Source organism: Lemur catta, chromosome 5 (assembly GCF_020740605.2).
Source record: "Lemur catta isolate mLemCat1 chromosome 5, mLemCat1.pri, whole genome shotgun sequence".
In the NCBI taxonomy this organism is placed as follows: Eukaryota; Metazoa; Chordata; class Mammalia; order Primates; family Lemuridae; genus Lemur; species Lemur catta.
Window position 1 is genome coordinate 14,309,992 of NC_059132.1, and position 18,611 is coordinate 14,328,602.

At 38.6% G+C, this 18,611-nt stretch overlaps 1 protein-coding gene across 2 annotated transcripts; it reads right to left on the reverse strand.

The window, feature by feature from the left end:
* Positions 1-1,597: 1,597 nt before the first annotated feature.
* Positions 1,598-14,992, reverse strand: NPM1 (nucleophosmin 1). Of its 2 annotated transcripts, XM_045551183.1 has the most exons (11): positions 14,636-14,992; positions 12,610-12,689; positions 11,623-11,742; positions 11,246-11,339; positions 10,686-10,792; positions 10,498-10,565; positions 6,636-6,696; positions 6,245-6,328; positions 5,721-5,822; positions 3,275-3,349; positions 1,598-1,952 (listed from the first exon to the last, which is right to left on the reverse strand). In XM_045551183.1, the coding sequence occupies exons 1-11, from the start codon at positions 14,691-14,693 to the stop codon at positions 1,914-1,916; spliced, it is 888 nt and encodes a 295-aa protein (XP_045407139.1). In that variant the 5' UTR covers positions 14,694-14,992; the 3' UTR covers positions 1,598-1,913. The 2 variants fall into 2 exon arrangements, with proteins under 2 accessions (XP_045407139.1, XP_045407140.1); XM_045551184.1 differs by lacking the exons at positions 1,598-1,952; positions 3,275-3,349 and adding an exon at positions 4,276-4,616 and having other exon boundaries at positions 14,636-14,840.
* Between the last annotated feature and the right edge of the window lie 3,619 nt (positions 14,993-18,611).

An 18,611-nucleotide genomic window follows, 5' to 3' on the forward strand; every position in this document is an offset into this window, starting at 1 on the left:
GGATGGATCTGATTAAATTTAATGAAGAGCAACAGGACAACCAGTGAGGCCAATTGCTTTCCCTCAGAATGGTGGGAAGGCTCCTTTTGGGCTTCCTGCCACATAAAAGTGACTACTTTTAGCTAAACCAAAATAGTTGAACATCACATATAAAAGGCACTCAAATACCAAAAATCTCAGACCTTTGTTCCTGTTAAGACACTAAAATGCAGGCATAATTCCACTTCTGAAAATGTTAAATAACAGATAACAATTACCTGCCCATACTCCCTATATCACATACCGTACACTGCTAACACTAGGGAAGGAATGATTCCAATTTTAATGTAGTTCTTGGTAGTGTGTCTATCTGGCACTATTTGGATACCAGTAACTTTTTCAGTTGAATAAGTTCACTGTTTAATATATTTGGGATTGTCCTGTCAATTTAAAGTAGGTTACCTTTAAACCTGAAGTATATAAACATTCTTTAAAATGGAAGCACTTCCCAGTGAAGCAAAGTACACTGAACAGTTACTATATCCTATTCAAGTCTCCACCAAAATAAAGGTATAAAAAGAGAAGTAACAGAGACAGATGTCCTGAACAGAGAAAACTGCAAGTCAATGAAACAACCTTAAGTAAATAACTAGAAAAGGCACTTGACACCTGGAACCTGGAATTAGACAAGATAGTACCTGTTCACTATCCTCCAAAAAAACGAGGTTACTCCTCTGGATAACTACCCCAGAGATGAAAGGGGCTAACATCTGCAGACTTCCATTCAAAATACTTGTTAACTATAAACCCAGTCAACAAATGCCACCCTCCTAAATCAATATAAACAGACCAACAGGAGAGGGGGATGAGTAAACGGGATGAGACAAGACCATTTCAAAAGCACAATTTTTCCAGATCTTAGATACATCCCCAAAGAACCATGCACTAAGGATGTTAAAAATAGAATCAACACAAAAATTTTTAAAGACAGAAAATAAAGTCTCTTTCCTAAAGTTTACACAAAAAGGAATGAGGAAAAACATCCAAGAGAATCAAACAACAAGCCTAAGAATCTCAGGAAAGAAATGGGAGGACTGAAACCCAAGAAAATGGCCCAGACCTGGAGAACAGATGCACAGTCCACCCAGGGACCAATCTATACACCAAAGCACATGATAGATTAGCCTCATGTAACCACGTGTTAAATTTACTTTTCTCCCATATATCTAAGATGTACTATTATTGTATGAATTGAGAAAATGGCCTTCATTATGTTTTGGATCAAATTTAGAATTCAGGTTGAGAAAGCCCGTTCTAGGCTGTTTTAACATGTCAGATTTCGGGGGGTGAGGCTATGATAGTTGGATAGGTGGTCTGATGAAGCACCGAGAAACATATTTGCATAGTTATAATTGTTAACTATTACCAGGAAGTGGGAACATAGGAGCACTAAATCCTTACAATGAAAAACTGGTTGGTTAACTCTGGGGAGAGCTATTTGGAGGAGCAGGAAAGACAGGGATTTTCTCATGCAGTTTTAGGATATTATTTGGCATTTTTAACTATACATTTATTTGACAGAGTACAAAGAAGTAAGTGAATAAAAGAGAAACAGTGCTACTTTATTAAAATACTGGGTTTATTTCACATGTATATTTTTGTCTCCCCACCATTTCCATGTCTGACCACTGCTACTACTATGTCCTATCATAACATTCCATACATACTTAAAACCAAGCAAAGGGTGGAGTTCCATCTTTAAAAACTAAACAGGCATTTTGGACAACACATTCTTGGCAATGGAACCTGGACAACATTTATCAAACACGGTAGGGAAAGTTCTCACTCTGCATTATAAAAAGGACAGCCAGATATCAACTGTTACAGAAATGAAATAAGACGGAAAATTTTAACAAACTGTTTAAACTATTTTCTTAAAGAGACTTCCTCCACTGCCAGAGATCTTGAATAGCCTGGAAGAAAAAAAAAAAAGGATATGTGGTTAAAGAACCACAACACTTCATAGACATCAATAAATTAAACCAAGTATCTTTGCACAATGCAATATCTATTTTTTACCCTACCACCAAAAAGGTTCATACTCCAGATAATTAAGAACTGATTGCAAGGAAATTTGTAAACAGACATAATTTAATTTCAAATACTTTAGACATAAAATCACGATTCCTTAATATATTATATTTAACAACTCAAGGATCTTTAGTTAAGGAAATGAAGTGAGATTAGAGGCCCATTTGGCCAATGTTGCCTCAACTTCATCTGCCCTGAGGGACCAGCTTTAGGGCTGGTCAGATTTAGCAAATGCTCTTTGTATCTAATTTGAAGCATATAGCACTGTCTTCCACGACAACTTGACTCTTCCATTATTCAGTACATTTTCATCTTCATGACTTTTTAAAAATATCAAAGAGTATCACTGTCAATTTCTGTTTTGTTCCTCAACAAAACACATGATTCTACTTGTTCAGTGCTGGTAGTATGTATTACATACAGGCAGGATGACCAATACCTTCTGTAAAATCACACTTTGCTTCAACTTTTAATCTAAGCGCAGAAAACTAATCTATGGCAGAAAAAGAACAGCTAATTGCCAAATTTCACTAATTTACTGAAAAAAGCTGAACACAAGAGACTTATTCTCAACGCATAACCTGTCCTGTTATACATGGCACCTAACAATCCTATTTAACTTTATTCCCCTTTACAACCCGAGTATACTATAAATGAGAGTAATAATAAATGTGAATTTTCCTGTATTGACAAAATACTTTCACTTTCAAGAATTATAAAATTTAACAGTTAACTAAAGCTAATAATATCTAGTGATAACCACAATTTGGCTTCTTCCTTCCAGATTTCACATTGATTTTAGCAAAATATGCTTCTCGTAAGATCTATGGAGAAAGTGATCTTCTTTACCAACTCCTAAGAGCAAAGACCAGACTGCCCTAAGCAGCCAAATGGAGCAGCAAAGAAAACCACAGCATATTTCCTTAGCCAACACAGTACCAAAAGTAAAACTAAGTCCAATAACCAAGAGATAATTTACCAACTATATAAAAGCTGGGGAAAATGTACTAAAAAAATTGTCTTCTCAGCCTCTGCCAACAAAATTCTTAAAGAGTTTCCATGTATTTAATCTGAAGTATTGTCTGTGGCTAGGAACCTTTTAAAAGGAGCCAACACTTAAAAAGTGACTTATAGAGTAAAAGGAGAATCTTAATAAATCACAAAAAAATTTAAATTTGGTCATGTCCCCAGAAAATTCAGTTACCTCCTGGTCAGTCATCCGAAAGCAATTCTTCACATAATTGATGAACTTCGCTTCCACTTTGGGAAGAGAACCACCCTATTGAGACAAAAGCATTATTAGGATAAGTATAGAAATAATGTTTGAGAAAGATAACATTAGAAAATTCCTCAAAGATTTGCAGCATGCTATTACATGGATTAGTTCATTTCTTGCCCCTTGAACTTTCTTTGCAATACCGATGTCTTTAAAAGGCCCAGAAAGCCCTAGTGGGCAAGGTATGTCTAAGGTTCAAATCTTCCCAGATAGCCTTTATTGGTATACAAAATACAAGCCACACTTGGGATTCTACAGGCACACAAATATGGCAACTCACTGTCTGTCTATGCATATTACCTGAGACATCAGTTTTATAACACTCTACTGCCCAGAACCAAATCCAGAACAAACGTATATCCCTTTAGAGAACCATGTCACAAGTGACCAGAACTGCTTAAAAAAAAAAAAAAAAAAAAAAAAATTTTACCAAGAACCTAGGTCCAACACAACACTGACCTGGGCATCAACTCAGCAGATATATCTATATATAGCTGAATGGGGGAAAAAACTGTAGTAATTACACTTCATTAACCTCTCGCTAAAATTTGGAATTTCCTTCAAATTGTCCATATAGGCAAGAAACCGCAACAGTATTAACAGTATCTGTCACTTTGTCACCTAAATTTTCAAAACATTACTATTCCAAGTATCTTGAAATACTTATCATTACTATGGAATTATCTAAGGCACTAAATTAATCACTTGTTTCCTATTTTGATTAACTAAATTTTGTTTTCCTTATAACTTGAATATTATCTTTATGCATTTTTAAAAGATTGAAACGGGTCCCGAATGCCAAAGGGACCACCGGGACTGCCACAAAATCAGGTATAGAATATTAAGATACTTAACTGCCTCCATCACCTAAGAAAATAAACCTCACTATAATCATTACCATTTCAAAATTATTGTCACATACTTTCTCATTCAATTCATTCAAATGTTTATTGAGCAGCTAAGGAGATACAAAGGTGATTAAAACATCGTCAAAGAGGTGAGGCAAATGCACAAATAAGGGAAAGCAAAGGGCAAGTTTCACTGAATCACAACAGTCAAAAGAAAGTGCTTTAGGAAATCAAGAGTGAGATTATTTCAAGCCTGGAAGGGGGCATGGGTAGCAAATCAGGAAAGGGGATTGAGATTAAAATAGAAGACTTCAGTCTGGATTGTTGATGATACTCAGTATGGACTATATCTGTCTCTCCTTTTCCTCTCTCCCCATCTTTGGGCTTAATTTACCAGTAGTGCCCAGGGCTGTTCAATGTGCCTGCAATTAAACCAAGGAGATAGGACCATATTAAAATGGGGGGAGGGACATCTAAAAGATTGCAGACAGTGCTAAAATGACATCTTAGTACTGTATGCAAGGGATAAAAATAAGTCAGTGATACCATGAAGGCCAAAGGGTGACTAAAGCAAACAAGAAATATTCTGGTTTTAAACTGCCATTTTCCCAGCGGACTTATCACTGCATAAGGCAAGAGATGTACTGAAGCCATGAAGAGCCTGAAGCACAAGAAAAACATGGGGAAAAGAGTTGGCAACTTTTCCTCACCATCCCACATTTATTCTAAATAATTGGGGTCTAAAAGTGTCATTCATAAAATCAAACCTTCTCTCAAACGTTATTTCCAAGACATTTAAACCAATTATTCCATACTGTAACTCAAGTCTAGAGTTAACTAAAGTTTAGTTAAGTTTTAGTTCCCCAATCAAGTAGGCAAAATGTGAGCTAATCCTCTTCCCATGTTTCCCCTATTTTAGACAAAAGGAGGCTAGATATAAAAGCATATTAGTCACTTACAAATTTTACATATCACTTCATGTATTGACTGGTGACATCTTGGTGTAAAGGGCAAATAGAAATGACTCAAAGTTTGCTGGAAAATGTTTTTGACTATAGAGTCAATCATGAGCAATCAAATCATTTTTAACTACAGTGCCAAGCAGCCAAAGACTTGATGAGTCTCCACTTTTCCAGCGGTTTGCGTTTTCACTGAAGCCTCCTACGCCCTCTGCTGGTTCTGTAGTATATCTTATAACTATAGTCAAACGGAAGCGTTCTCACTGACCTCATTTTAATATCTATGGTCAGAATGTGAGTGTAACCAATGTGCTATTTCTTATATAATGGAAATTAGGCATATTAAACTTCACATATGCAAAAAAATCAAAGTCAAAATTATAAATGAATGTAAGTAGTTGTATTTTTATAATCCATTTTTTAATTTAAAAAATTTGCAACATGAAAGAACTGGGTTTATTAAAAGGACAAAAAATTATGAGCGCCCTAATTTACATAAAATCCCAGAAAGATGCAATTTTGAGGACAAAGCTACCAAACTAGTGTCCTTAATGTAATTTGACTCACCTTTTCTATACTTGCTTGCATTTTTGCCTTAATGTCTTCTACAGAACTAGGTCCTTTTGGTGTTTTAGGAGTTTTTTCCTGCTTTTTGAAGGATTCTTGCCCCTGAAAAAAAAAATTCAAAATGTATAACACAGTTCTTATAGCTTCTTTTAAAATTTCTACTTGAATCTAATATGCAAAACCAGAGTTGAGAGCCTCTGCTCTATGCTGATGTATATATCTTTCAACAACCAAGATTCCTTACAGGAAAGAACTGTTTACATCAGTCAAAAAAAAAAAAAAAAATCTGTTGACTTCCTCCCCTACTGGAGGGGGAGCCTTATATCTAACATGTATGCTTCTGTTTGTATGTGTACCTAGAACCAAGATTATCAACAAGCAGATTTTAGCACTTTAAGACACTAATGATAAGTGTTCCTCAAAGGCCTATAAAATTTCAGACAGACTAGATTCTTCCACACTAGAACCTTTTTTCACCCAACTACATCAATGAAGCATGTATTTGTGTAAAGGCTTCCACTTACCTTTGATCTTGGTGTTGATGGTTTTGAGTCTTTTCCATTCTGGTTTGATTTCTGTGCATTTTTGGCTGGAGTATCTCGTACGGACTGCAATTAGAAATTAATCTTAATCATTGTCCCCAATATAAAAGACAGATTAATGCAAATAAGAAAAGCAGTCATTTTAACAAAAGGTGGCCAAGGGCTACCTCATCATGAGTGAAGACCAGATGGATGAAGAAAATAGATCATTCCCCACTATTAGTAAAGTTTACAGTAGCCCTACTCAGGACCAATTTTCAATGAGATTATCTCCCAAGCCTGCTTTCATTAAACTACAAAACAGGTCAGTATCACTAAAGAACTTTCTGTTTTTAGCTATATTTGACAATCTTGTAGCACTGAACCTACTTACTTTCTTCACTGGAGCTTTTTCTTCAGTATCCTCATCATCAAACTCATCATCATCATCATCACTACAAAGAAAGTCAAGACATTAAGAACTTTCAAAATTTGAGGTGCGAATAAAAGAAATAAAAGTAGGATCTTGAAGAAATTACAGCTGCACTTATATTTACTGCAGCATTATTCACAACAGCCAAGAGCCAAGAGGTGAAAGCAACCCAAATACTAAATGGCTGAATAAAGAAAATGTGTTGGCCAGGCACATTGGCTCACACTTGTAATCCTAGCACTCTGGGAAGCCAGGAGACAGGAGGATCACTTGAGATCAGGAGTTTGAGACCAGCCTGAGTGAAAGTGAGACCCCATCTATACTAAAAATACAAAAAAAAAAAAAATCAGCCAGGCGTTGTGGCGCATGCGCATGCCTGTAGTCCCAGCTCCTCAGGAGGCTGAGGCAGAGGACTGCCTGAGCCCAGGAGTGTGAGGTTGCTGTGAGCTAAGCTGACACCACTCTAGCCTGGCCAACGGAGTCAAACTCTGTCTCAAAAATGGGGGGGGGAGATGTGCATACACAACACACATGCAATGGAATATCATTCAGTCTTTAAAAAGGAAATCCTGTCACATGCTGCAACATGAATGACCCTTGTGAACATTAAGTGAAATAAGCCAGTCACAAAAGGACAAATACTAGGAGTCTACTTATAAGATATCCAGTAGTCAAAGAAGCAGAAATTAAAATTGTCCTTCCCAAGAGCTAAGAAATAGAGTTGTCCAATAGGTACAGAGTTTGTTTTGTAAGAAAGAGTGTGAGATCTGTTGCACAACATGAATATAGCTAGCACTACTGATGACGGTTAAATGGTAAAAGCCATGTTGTTAAAAAAAATTGTGGTAAGGTGAAAGAAATTAAAAACCTAAATAAAGAAACATCCCATGTTCACAAATATTAAGATGGCAACACTCCCCAAACTTAATATACAGATTTAATACAATTCCCAGGCTGGCTTCTTTGTAGAAACAGAGCTTAAAATTCATACAGAACAAGGAACCCAAAGAGGCCAAAAGAAATCTTAAAAAGGAACGAAGTTCAAAGACTCACACTTGGTAATTTCAAATAATCTACAAACACTACCAAAGCAGGGCCAAATGTGGTGGCTCACACCTGTAATCCTAGCACTGAGAGACCCAGGCGGGAGGACTGCTTGAGTTCAGGAGTTCAAGACCAGCCTGAGCAAGAAAGAGTGAGACCCATTATCTACTAAAAGTAGAAAAATTGGCCAGGCATTGTGGCACACGCCTGTAGCCCAGAGAAGGCTGAGGCAGGAGGGTTTCTTGAACCCAGGAGTTTGAGGTTGCAGTGAACTATAATGGTACCACTGCACTCTACCCTACCCAGAGCAACAGAACAGACACTGTCTCAGAATAAATAAATAAAACAAAATAAAACAAAACAAAATAAAAATCCAGTCATAAAAGACCTTATTATGATTCCATTTATGTGAAATACCTAGAACAGGTAAATCTATAAAGACAATATTTAAGAGCGGTTAACTAGTGCTGAGGATGAGGGTTAATAGCTAATGGGCATGAATTCTTTTTCAGGTGATGAAATGTTCTAAAATTGGCCGGGTGCAGTGGCTCATGCCTGTAATCCTAGCACTCAGGAGGCCAAGGTGGGAGGATTGCTCAAGGTCAGGAGTTTGAGACCAGCCTGAGCAAGACCCCGTGTCTCTACTAAAAAATAGAAAGAAATTAACCGGACAACTAAAAATAGAAATAAAAAGTTAGCTGGGCATGGTGGTGCATGCATGCCTGTAGTCCCAGCTACTCGGGAGGCTGAGGCAGAAGGACTGCTTGAGCCCAGGAGTTTGAGGTTGCTGTGAGCTAGGCTGACGGCACAGCACTCTAGCCCGGGCAGAGTGAGACTTTGTCTCAAAAAAAAAGAAAGAAATGTTCTGAAATTGATTGTGCTAACCATTACTCAGCTGTGCATACAGAAAATCACAGAATTGTATTTTAAATGGTCAAGTAATTGAAAATTTTGTTGCGTTAATTAGAATGAGTATTGTAACTTAAAAAGTCATATACACAGTCCTCTACATGATTTTTAACAGTGATTTTGTCAGTACAAGATTTTGGCCTTACAACCCAATCCCTGCAGATGCCTCTTTTGTACTAGGAAGAAGGCAGTGACTTCCACAAAACCATTACTAGGTAACAGCTTTACTTATCAAGATATTCCCTCACAAATTTTAAAACATGTTTAAGGAGAGGATCACACATTATATTCTTAACATTACACACAATATATAAGTTTTTCTGGCTTAAATAAATAGCAAAGTCAACCAAGCCCATACCATACCCTTTCATCCTGTAAGCAGGACCCCTTTTATATTGTGGGTTCCAAGTCTTCTGATACCATGGCTTAGATTTCCAACTAACAAACCTTTAGGCAACTCTTTGCATTTTCACTGCCACTTACATTGGGCCCTTACCACCCCCCAACCAGTAGCAGTGGAAACAGTTTCTACTAAGACTTATTCCTTTAAAACATCCACTAACTGTCCCTTACTATGTACATCTGACTACCCTTTCTTTGCTTTCATGAAAACTTGTTGATCTGGACCCTGATACCACCTACACTTTTCATTCCTCTCAACACCTCAATTAAAGACAACTTAGAAGACACACAAAAGAACACAAATGCAAATTCTTACATTGTGGTTACATCAGGAATTATACCCATTTCAAAGAAAGGAAATCTTCCAAAGTCCCAAAAGGACCAGAATACCAATCAAGTCCTACTTCAAAGCCTTCCTGGAAGGAACTGCTTGTCCCCAAAGCCTCAGTGTATATGTTACTGAACACTCATTTATAAACTTATGAAAAAGTAACCTGAAATCACTAGACTAAATCAGTGCAAACTTAATTAAGCACTATATACCATCTGTATTTCTCATTCTTCCCTTAAGTGATGATGGTCAAACACTAATTACCTTGAGTTCAAGTCTAAGTTTAACATGCAGTTATTTTGAATTTTTAAGCTTTCAGCTCTTTCAGCCTTTCTCCTGTTTTCTGCCTTCATTGTCATGCTCTGAGGTTTTTTTTTGCAACTACCAGCTTAGCTATCTTAGGTTTATGAAAACCTAACTTCCAGATTTATCATTAATGCATGTTCTTTCAAATCTTTTTAGATTCCATTTCAAGTGTGCTTTCAACACACCCATGTGTACCAATATCAGAACCGAAGGACAAAGCTGAGACAAATTAAGAATTCAATGTGTTAGAACTTACTGATATTGTCACATCAGACCAATTATAAATAGCACTTTATTCCACAGTGGGCATCTAACTTATTACCATGCTTGATCTAGCTTAATAAATCTTGTTCCCAACCATATTTTAAATCCCAAAGAAAATTCAATATCCCTTTTGGAATCTAAATTTTGTTAATAAGGAACCACAAAGAACCACAGGCCAAAATTCTTTGTGGAAAACCTTTAGTAACTTATAAAATGAATGTAACTGGAGCTGTTCAGTCAGATTCTCTCTTTTCATGCAATCCACTTACCATGAACTGTTTACCATAATACATCAGACTTGATAATGAACAGTAGAAAGCGATAGTCAAACTTCAGAAATGCTACACAGTCTATCCATCTGAAGATTCACAATGCACAGCGTATTTTAAAGGCTCATAGTCCAAATATCCTTTCATCTCAGCTCATGTAACTTAAACTAACAACCACTTGCCCTTTATTTAATTATAAGCTACTAATCAATTACAGAGGATAACTGCTAAATGATTTTCATAAAATCCCTCCCCCCAAGCATATAACCAGGTCAGTTTCTAAGGGCATACTACTTACTCTTCATCATCATCATCATCATCGTCATCGTCATCATCATCTTCATCAGCAGCAAGTTTTACTTTTTTCTTAAAAAAAAAAAAAAAAAAACATAACAAACAAAAAAAAACAACTCATGAGCAAAAGCTGATCTTTATCACCAAACCATAGGCTAGAATTCAAGACCTGTAGTAAAATATCATCTATACCTGTGGAACCTTGCTACCACCTCCAGGGGCAGATCGCTTTCCAGATATACTTAAGAGTTTCACATCCTCCTCCTCTTCATCTTCTGACTCTGCATCTTCTTCCACAGCTAAAATAAAATTCTTAGACATTATAAAACTCAAGAAGCAAGAACTCAGAAAGAACACTGATAACACAGAGTAACAAGTATTCTAAAAACTAGATTCTATTGGAAACAGCAAATGGGGACTAGAAACTTTTTAAAAAGGAACGAGGCTAATGTTTATTGCTAGTTTTTAAATGCAAAACCAGGCCTCTCCAGTTATAAATTACTACATTCCCACTTGAACCTATCATAAAGACTACAGCATGCTTTAAAAAGTCCAAATTCGTGGCTGGTCTGAAGGTAGTGCGTTATCTCACTTGATTGTTCAGTCAGTTACAGATTGAACTCCTTGTTCTACTACTTTCCTCCGTTCTCACAACTGCACTCGACTAGTCTTTTAAAAAAGTCCAAATTGGGAACCAAGGAACTGCCTTAAAGGGAATAAACTAAATACCATAATATATAAAAATAACATACCTACTAAGTGCTGCCCACTAATATGCACAGGCCCTGAACCACACTTCAACCGTAAGACCACTGGTGGTGTTATTTCAAAGCCCCCAAGGGAAACCTAAAAAGGGAGAAATTTTTAATCACCAAACTGGAAGAAAAAATGTATAAAGAGCATTACAGGTAAACCTACAAATTAAATCAACAAACCAGTGAACCTGTTTTTCCACCTCTGATAAACAATCCGAAGAAACCATCATGTTTAAGAATTTACCATTGAAACCTAGAGTGACAAGATAAAAAAAAACCACTTTCTATTGCCTTGATATAAGCTACATGACACACCTACCTTAAAGCAACAGAATTAAACCTTGACACAAAATCCAAAGTGTAAGTGCCCTTACCGTTGGCTGTACAGACATTTTCAAAGTTGCCAGTGTTACTTTAATTGGACTGCCTTCATAATTCATTGCCTCTGCTTCAACAATGTGCAATTCATCCTTTGCACCAGCCCCTAAACTGACCTGTGAACAACAAAAAAAATACTTCAAGTTCCAGCTATTTTACAACCCCTCCTAAAATTTGTTAGGTACAGCCATGAGTCGCTTAATGACGGGGATACATTCTGAGAAATGTGTTGTTAGGTGATTTCATCTTTGTGAGAACATAAGAAGGTACTTATACAAACCTACATGTTATAGCCTACTACACACCTAGCCTATTGCTCCTAGGCCACAAACCTGTACAGCATGTTACTGCACTCAAGACTGTAAACAACTGTGTAACACAATAGTATTTGTGCATCTAAATACAGAAAAGGTACAGTAAAAACAGATTATAATCCTACAGGATGACCACCATTATGTATGTGGTCCTTTGTTGACCAAGCAGCTTTTATGCAGCATATGACTATTTTTAAATAATCAAGTATAAATCTTTCATTATTACCCGTTATGGAAAACAAATTTGTGCACAATGTCTTCAAGTTCTATGTGATCTCTGCAAATCAATTTTTCATGTTCAGTAAATTTGAAGAAATGCATACACAAAATATGTATCACCTAACAAATGTTTATTGAGCAACTACTACAGAATTCTGCAGTGCACTAGTCTCCGTGAGAGATAGGAAAAATCATCACCACCCCAAGGGGATTTATAACACAACCGAATACACTGACTGGACTTTACAAGATTACCAAATGAGTGGTAAAGATGCCAAATTCTTCATTATAGATGAACAGACAATGAGGTACATACACTGTCCAGTTATTAAAAAACACTATCTTTTAAGCAGTCAGGGAAGCAAAGGAAAAAAGTCTCAAGCCACATGAATAGGAACTAAAAGGCTGAAATAAGAAAGGTTAAGTAGTTTATTTTGAAAGTTTAAGTACCGTTCTTAAAGATAACTGGTGCTCATTTTCATCATTATCCACCTTAAAGTGATAATCTTTGTCGGCCTTTAGTTCACAACCTGTAAATGAAGAAAAAAGCAACTCTAACAAGGAGAAAAATAACACTGAAACTTAAGTGTGGGTAACCAAACATCATGGTTAACTTGTGAACTAGTTTTTCACTATTTTTACTACCAGAGGGCAAAGCAGAATGATCTCTTCCCGGATTTCTTGAACATGAACTTCTATAAACATCAAGCAACACCCATAGAAGACTGTATAGTCTATTTTCTCATCATTCTATTTCATTCCTAATCACACTGAGACACGTACCATTACCATTTTGCAGACAGAAACAATTATCTGGAACCAAACCTAACATACAATGTTATTAACTCCCCACTATGTAAAAAAGCTGAATTATCTACCTAAACTCCCAAGCGGCAAATCAGAAATGAGAATGGTTACACAAACGTGAATAGCTTGTACTTACACAGAAAATGACAAACATTAAAGAACCACAGCTAGTTACAGGGTCAACGTTGATTAAATTATACTCAAAAATTATGTTTGAGGGATGTTTCCAATAGAAACGATTAACAAAAAATTCAAATATAAATTGGTAAGAAATTTCATCTACCAAAATGACTAGGAATAAAGCCTAAATGTATACATTCGTGTCTACTCCCACTCCATGGGCAAATTGTTTTAAATACTATCAGAAAAAAATTATATTTTAAATGATTTCGTTGCCATCTAACAGTTACTGGTACGTAGATGTTTCAATATACATGCTCAATTAACAAATCTCAGCATGATAAAGAAAGATAAAATTTGGGGTAGGATTTGCACTGACTTCAAAGTTTGACTGGCACAAAGATTAGGCTTCTGCAATTAACTTTACTGAGACACAAAACCAGAGTAGGACTCCCCTTAGAACGGCAGGGCAGTGGATATGTGGGGTTGGGAGGGGCTGCAAGTGTGCAGAAGGGGTGCCCCAAAATTCTGGTTACAAGGTAACGAACTACGAATAATCTCAAGTTTTTAACTGACCCCTCTGCATGTGTACTCATCTTTAAAAAAAAAAAAAACAACAACCTGTTTGCTGAATGCTACACATAAGGCTGCCTGCTTCATTCCTATTTACAAAGCACCAGCTCTAGAGGCAAGGTCATTCTACTTCCCCAAGCATCAGTACCGTCATCTGCAAAGTAGGGGTACCGGAAAGAAAAGGGACTTCAAAAATGAGAACTACCATCATAGTGTATGCTGTTAAGCACTGAACAAAGACCTGTAGAATCCTGGTGCTACCAGCCAAAACACCTATCATTTCCCGCCCAACAGCTTCAACTGAGCCCCAGTATCCTAGGTTCAGGAGTGAAATGAATCCGGTGTGCCCCGGATGTAGCGCCCACACCCCCTCCTTCCCCCAACCACGTGGCAACCACGTGCTCCTGGCGGTTGCGGCCTCCTCACGCCCCGCTGCGCCTCCCCTCCCCCTGTGGCTAGCCGAGGCACAGGGCTAAGTCTCGCTCCCAGAGCTGCAGACCCCGAGGCCTCGGGCCTAGAGAAAAACGCCAGGCTGTATCAATCCCCTCCTCCAGCATGTAGGCCCATGCTTCACCACGAGCCCCCACGGCCTCCTGGAACACCCAGCCTGGGGCCCGGAATCAGAATCCTACGAACTCGCCCCTTGGGAAAAATCCATGCCTGGAACTCTACCGCGTACACCCAGCAACACCAACCTTCTTCAGCCTGTTGGTTCCACCTCACCTCAGGCCCCGGCCCTCAGACTGTTCACGCCGCAGGCTGTTCAGGCCGCTCCTCCTTCCCACCCCTTCGTGCCGCCGGCTCCCCTCCTGGCTCTCATCCCGCAGGATCCAGGGCTCCGGCAGCTCGACTCCCACCTCCCCCTCCCGGCCTGCTTAGCTTTCTCTGCCATCCCAGGCCTCAGCCGGATTCCCGCCCCCCCACCTCAAAGCCAGCAGGCCCAGCTCGGCCTGGCTCCAAGCCCCGCAGCAGTTACCGAAAAGATAGTTCTGGGGCCTCAGGGGGCTCATGTCCATGTCCATCGAATCTTCCATGGGGTGGTGGCACGCACTTAGGTAGGAGAGAAGGTGGACGGAGACACACGACTACTGCTCCAAAGAACAGCCGCGCAGGACGGAATCACACCAGGGAAAGGACGCGCGTTCCCCGCGCTTATATATAGCCCCTCACTATCTCGCGAGAGCTTATCAAGTCCCGCCTCCGCGCGCGTGCTCGGAAACTCCCCTCCCCAGACGGTCTCCCTTCTGCGCAAGCGCTTTTCAACCCCACTCCTCTGTATCTCGACCCCCACCTCCTCCAGGTACTTCGCGGGCTCCCAGCGAGCACGCGCACTCGCACTCCGGTCCCACCCCCTCGGCCGCCGTCGCCCGTGCGCAAGCGTGCTTTCTCCTGGTAGCGCGCGCTCCCCACCTCCACCCTTTCCACGTCTCGTCTCAGGCGCGCCGACCTCGCGCCAAGAGCCCGCGTAGCCCACCCTGCAAGATGGCGTCGGCATCAGATGTGGAGGGTTAGCCGGTGGGAAATGAGCCAGGGAGCAGCTCGATTCACCTTTTTCTATCCCCTGGTGCCCAGCAAGCCTCCAAACAGGCATGGTCACTTCAGGATTTTTTTACTTGCCTGGAGGCCTAGGATCGGAATTTAATCGTTTCTTCAAAATTAAAGCTTCAGGTGCCAGAGAGAGTGGACTGCGGGCTATTTTTTGTTGAGAAGGAAATGTAGCTACTGGCCACAGTTATTCAACTATGTTTTTGTAGCCTTGTCCTTTCTGAGAAAATATCTCGAAAGTTAACACCTCATCTTTATGTAATTTGGGGACCAAAACGGGACTGAGTCAGTTTCCTCTAAATGAGCAGGGCTGGCATCATCCTGTAAGAGCTCGCAGGGTGTACAGTCTCTGAGGTAGTGCAGCTCTTAATCTTTAACATTCCTGATAAAAGCAGACGACTTGTAAGGAATGCATAAACCTTAATTCGAATCTTTGGGAGTGAACGTGGGCATTTACATTTTAAACTACACCTTCACAGATGCTGAAGATCCCCCGCAACCCCTGGGCACTGGGGCGTTTTGAAGTTACCACTAATCATCTTTTTTACCTCAACGTATGAAATAAATTGACAAGTACTGTGAGGAATAAAAATAATGATAGCGATGCCCCTACTTACTCCCTTTTCTCCAAATACAATCTAGTTGGGAAGATCCACTATAATCTATGAACCAATTATTAACAGAATCAAAATCCTAAAATGTGGAGAAATAGATACTATCAATATGTAAATGGGGCCAGCTGTTCGCCACCTTTTCACCACGTTCAACTTCTTAAAGATTCTTAACAACCTGGTTCTTGGATCTTTTGAGATGCAGAATGTAACTAGTTGCTGCAGAAAATCCTGAGGCTTAGAAGAACTGAGAAAGGCTGAGCAAAGGGCAGGGGATATGGCTGAGAAGAATTTGGGCATTTAAAAAGAAAGTCTCAAGAAGAGCTACAGAAGAGTACAAAAGGCCTTAATGATCTGTTTTGAGCCCATGCATGTGAAAATTGGAACCACTTTGTAATTTCTTTCTGGATTCTGGACCGCGATTGTTTGAATGCAGCTCTGTACAGAGCCTGAACCATATGGGAGCCATTGTTAATGCCACATAAATAAATACATTTGTTGTTTTAACATTTTAGGCACCTAGTTTGGACATGAGATCATAGAATCAAGCGGTTAAGAAAACACTTAGTGCATTTTTCAGATTTACAAATGTAATGAATGGTCACTGTCTTTTTAATTAAAGTTATATAGGCCTATACAAAGTGAAAAGGTAAAAGTACACCTCTCTTTCCATCTCTCCATTCCCATTCCCTAGGGGTAACCACTATTAATAGTTGTATGAATATCCCTTGAGTTATCCCTTCAATTATGTGAGAGAGAGAGAGAGAAATTATATGGTTGATTTTTTTTGTGTGTTTTTGTAATGTGAGTGATTCACATTTTCAACTTGCTTTTTATATTCAAAAATATGTTTTAGACATTTTTCCACATTGGTACATAATATGGATATGTTATAATTTAACTGTTCATTTCTCCCTTGATGGACACTGAACTTGTCTCCATAATTTTGCTATAAGAAATAATGTCTTGGGGGGTCTTCCTTTCTGAGGGCTCCCATGTCAACTAAAACTTTAATTTGTTATGATTTTTTAAAAAAGAGCCCAGGCACCATGGCTGCTGCCTGTAATCCTAGCACTTTGGGAGGCCGAGGCAGGAGGATTGCTTGAGGCCAGGAGTTCAAGACCAGCCTGAGCAAGAGCAAGACCCTGTCTCTACAAAAAAATAGAAAAATTCCCTGGGCATGGTGGTGTGCACCTGTAATCCCAGCTACTTGGGAAGCTGAAGCAGGAGAAACGCTTGAGCCCAGGAGTTTGAGGTTGCAGTGAGCTATGATCATGTCACTGCACTCTAGCCCAGGCAACAGAGCAAGACTCTATCTCAAAAAAAAAAAAAAGAAAGAATGCCTTAGTAAATATTTCTGTACATACATCCTTACGGATGTCTGCAAGTAGTTTTGTGGAATACATTCTAACAAACTTGCACAGTACAAGGGCAGGTACTTACAAATATATGTGTAGTACATATAAATGTTTTTTATTGTTTACGTAAGTAGGATCACACTTTATGTATTGTTCCCCACCTTTCTTTTTTCGCTTCATGTGGCTTAGCTATCTTTCCACAGTGTAATATATAAAGAGGCCCACTGTATTCTTTTTAGGAGTTGCATAGTTTTCCATAGGATAAATACATACTATCATTTAATTCCAGGTTTTATTTTAATTCTTCATTTATAAAACATTTTATGATGGAAATTTTCAAACGTGAACAAAAATAGGAAGAATCCTATGGCAAACATCCATACCCATCACCCAGCTTCAACAATTATTATCATGTAGCCAATCTTGTGTTACATATATGTCCTTCCACTCTCCTTCCTCATCTCCTTTGGATGGATTGTTTAAATAAAATCCCAGACATGTATCATTTCACCTATAATACTTTAGTATGTATCTTTAAGAGATAAGAACAATTTTTTGCAAACCTAACCAGAATGCTGTTATAATGAAAATCAAAATTTAAAATAATTTCTAACAGTATGAATTACGAAGTTCAAATACCCTCAGTTGTCTCCTAGAGTTGATTTGCTTGAATAACAATCCAAACAAAGTCCTTATTTAACATATTCCTTTATCCCCTGTATTTTCTGTAACTTAGTAGATTAAGAGCTGCACTGTCAAATGCAGTAGCCACTAACTACAAGTGGCTATTTAGATTAATTAAAGTTAACTAAAATTAAGAAGTCAGTTCCTCAGTCTCACTAGCCAAGTACTCAATAGCCACGTTTGGCTAATGACTATAGTATTGGATAGCACACAAAAACTTCTCCATCATAGCAGAAAGTTCTACTGGACAGTGCTGATCTAGAGGCTTAACTAGATTCAAGTTCACTTCCATGGCATGAAACTTCACTGGTAGTGAGAATACTTCGTATTGTATCAGGGGGCACAAAATGTCTGGCTGTTTCTCTTGTTAAATTAAGAATTGTCAGCCTGATTCCTCCTTTATGAAGTTCACCATTCACTTTTCGCCTAAGAGTTTTAGCAGATTATTGCCTCGATCCATTTTTTTCCTAGTTCTGTCACTCCCGCTGTATTTACTAACTGGAATTCTTCTATAAAGGAGAACTTTCCCTTATCATCTATTTGTTTACCCTGAAAAAATAGTTTGTACAAGAAAGGCAGGGAAATGTTTGAGTCTTTCCCTTTATTTACTCGTTTTCAGAATAATAAGGTGGAATTCTAACAGTCTCCAAAGGTGACTAATCTTTTTTTAGTATCTTTATGTGCATATGAATTTTAGCATAGCTAGTGTTTCAATTTATTTTAATAATTATTTTTTTGGTGCTGAAAATGGCCC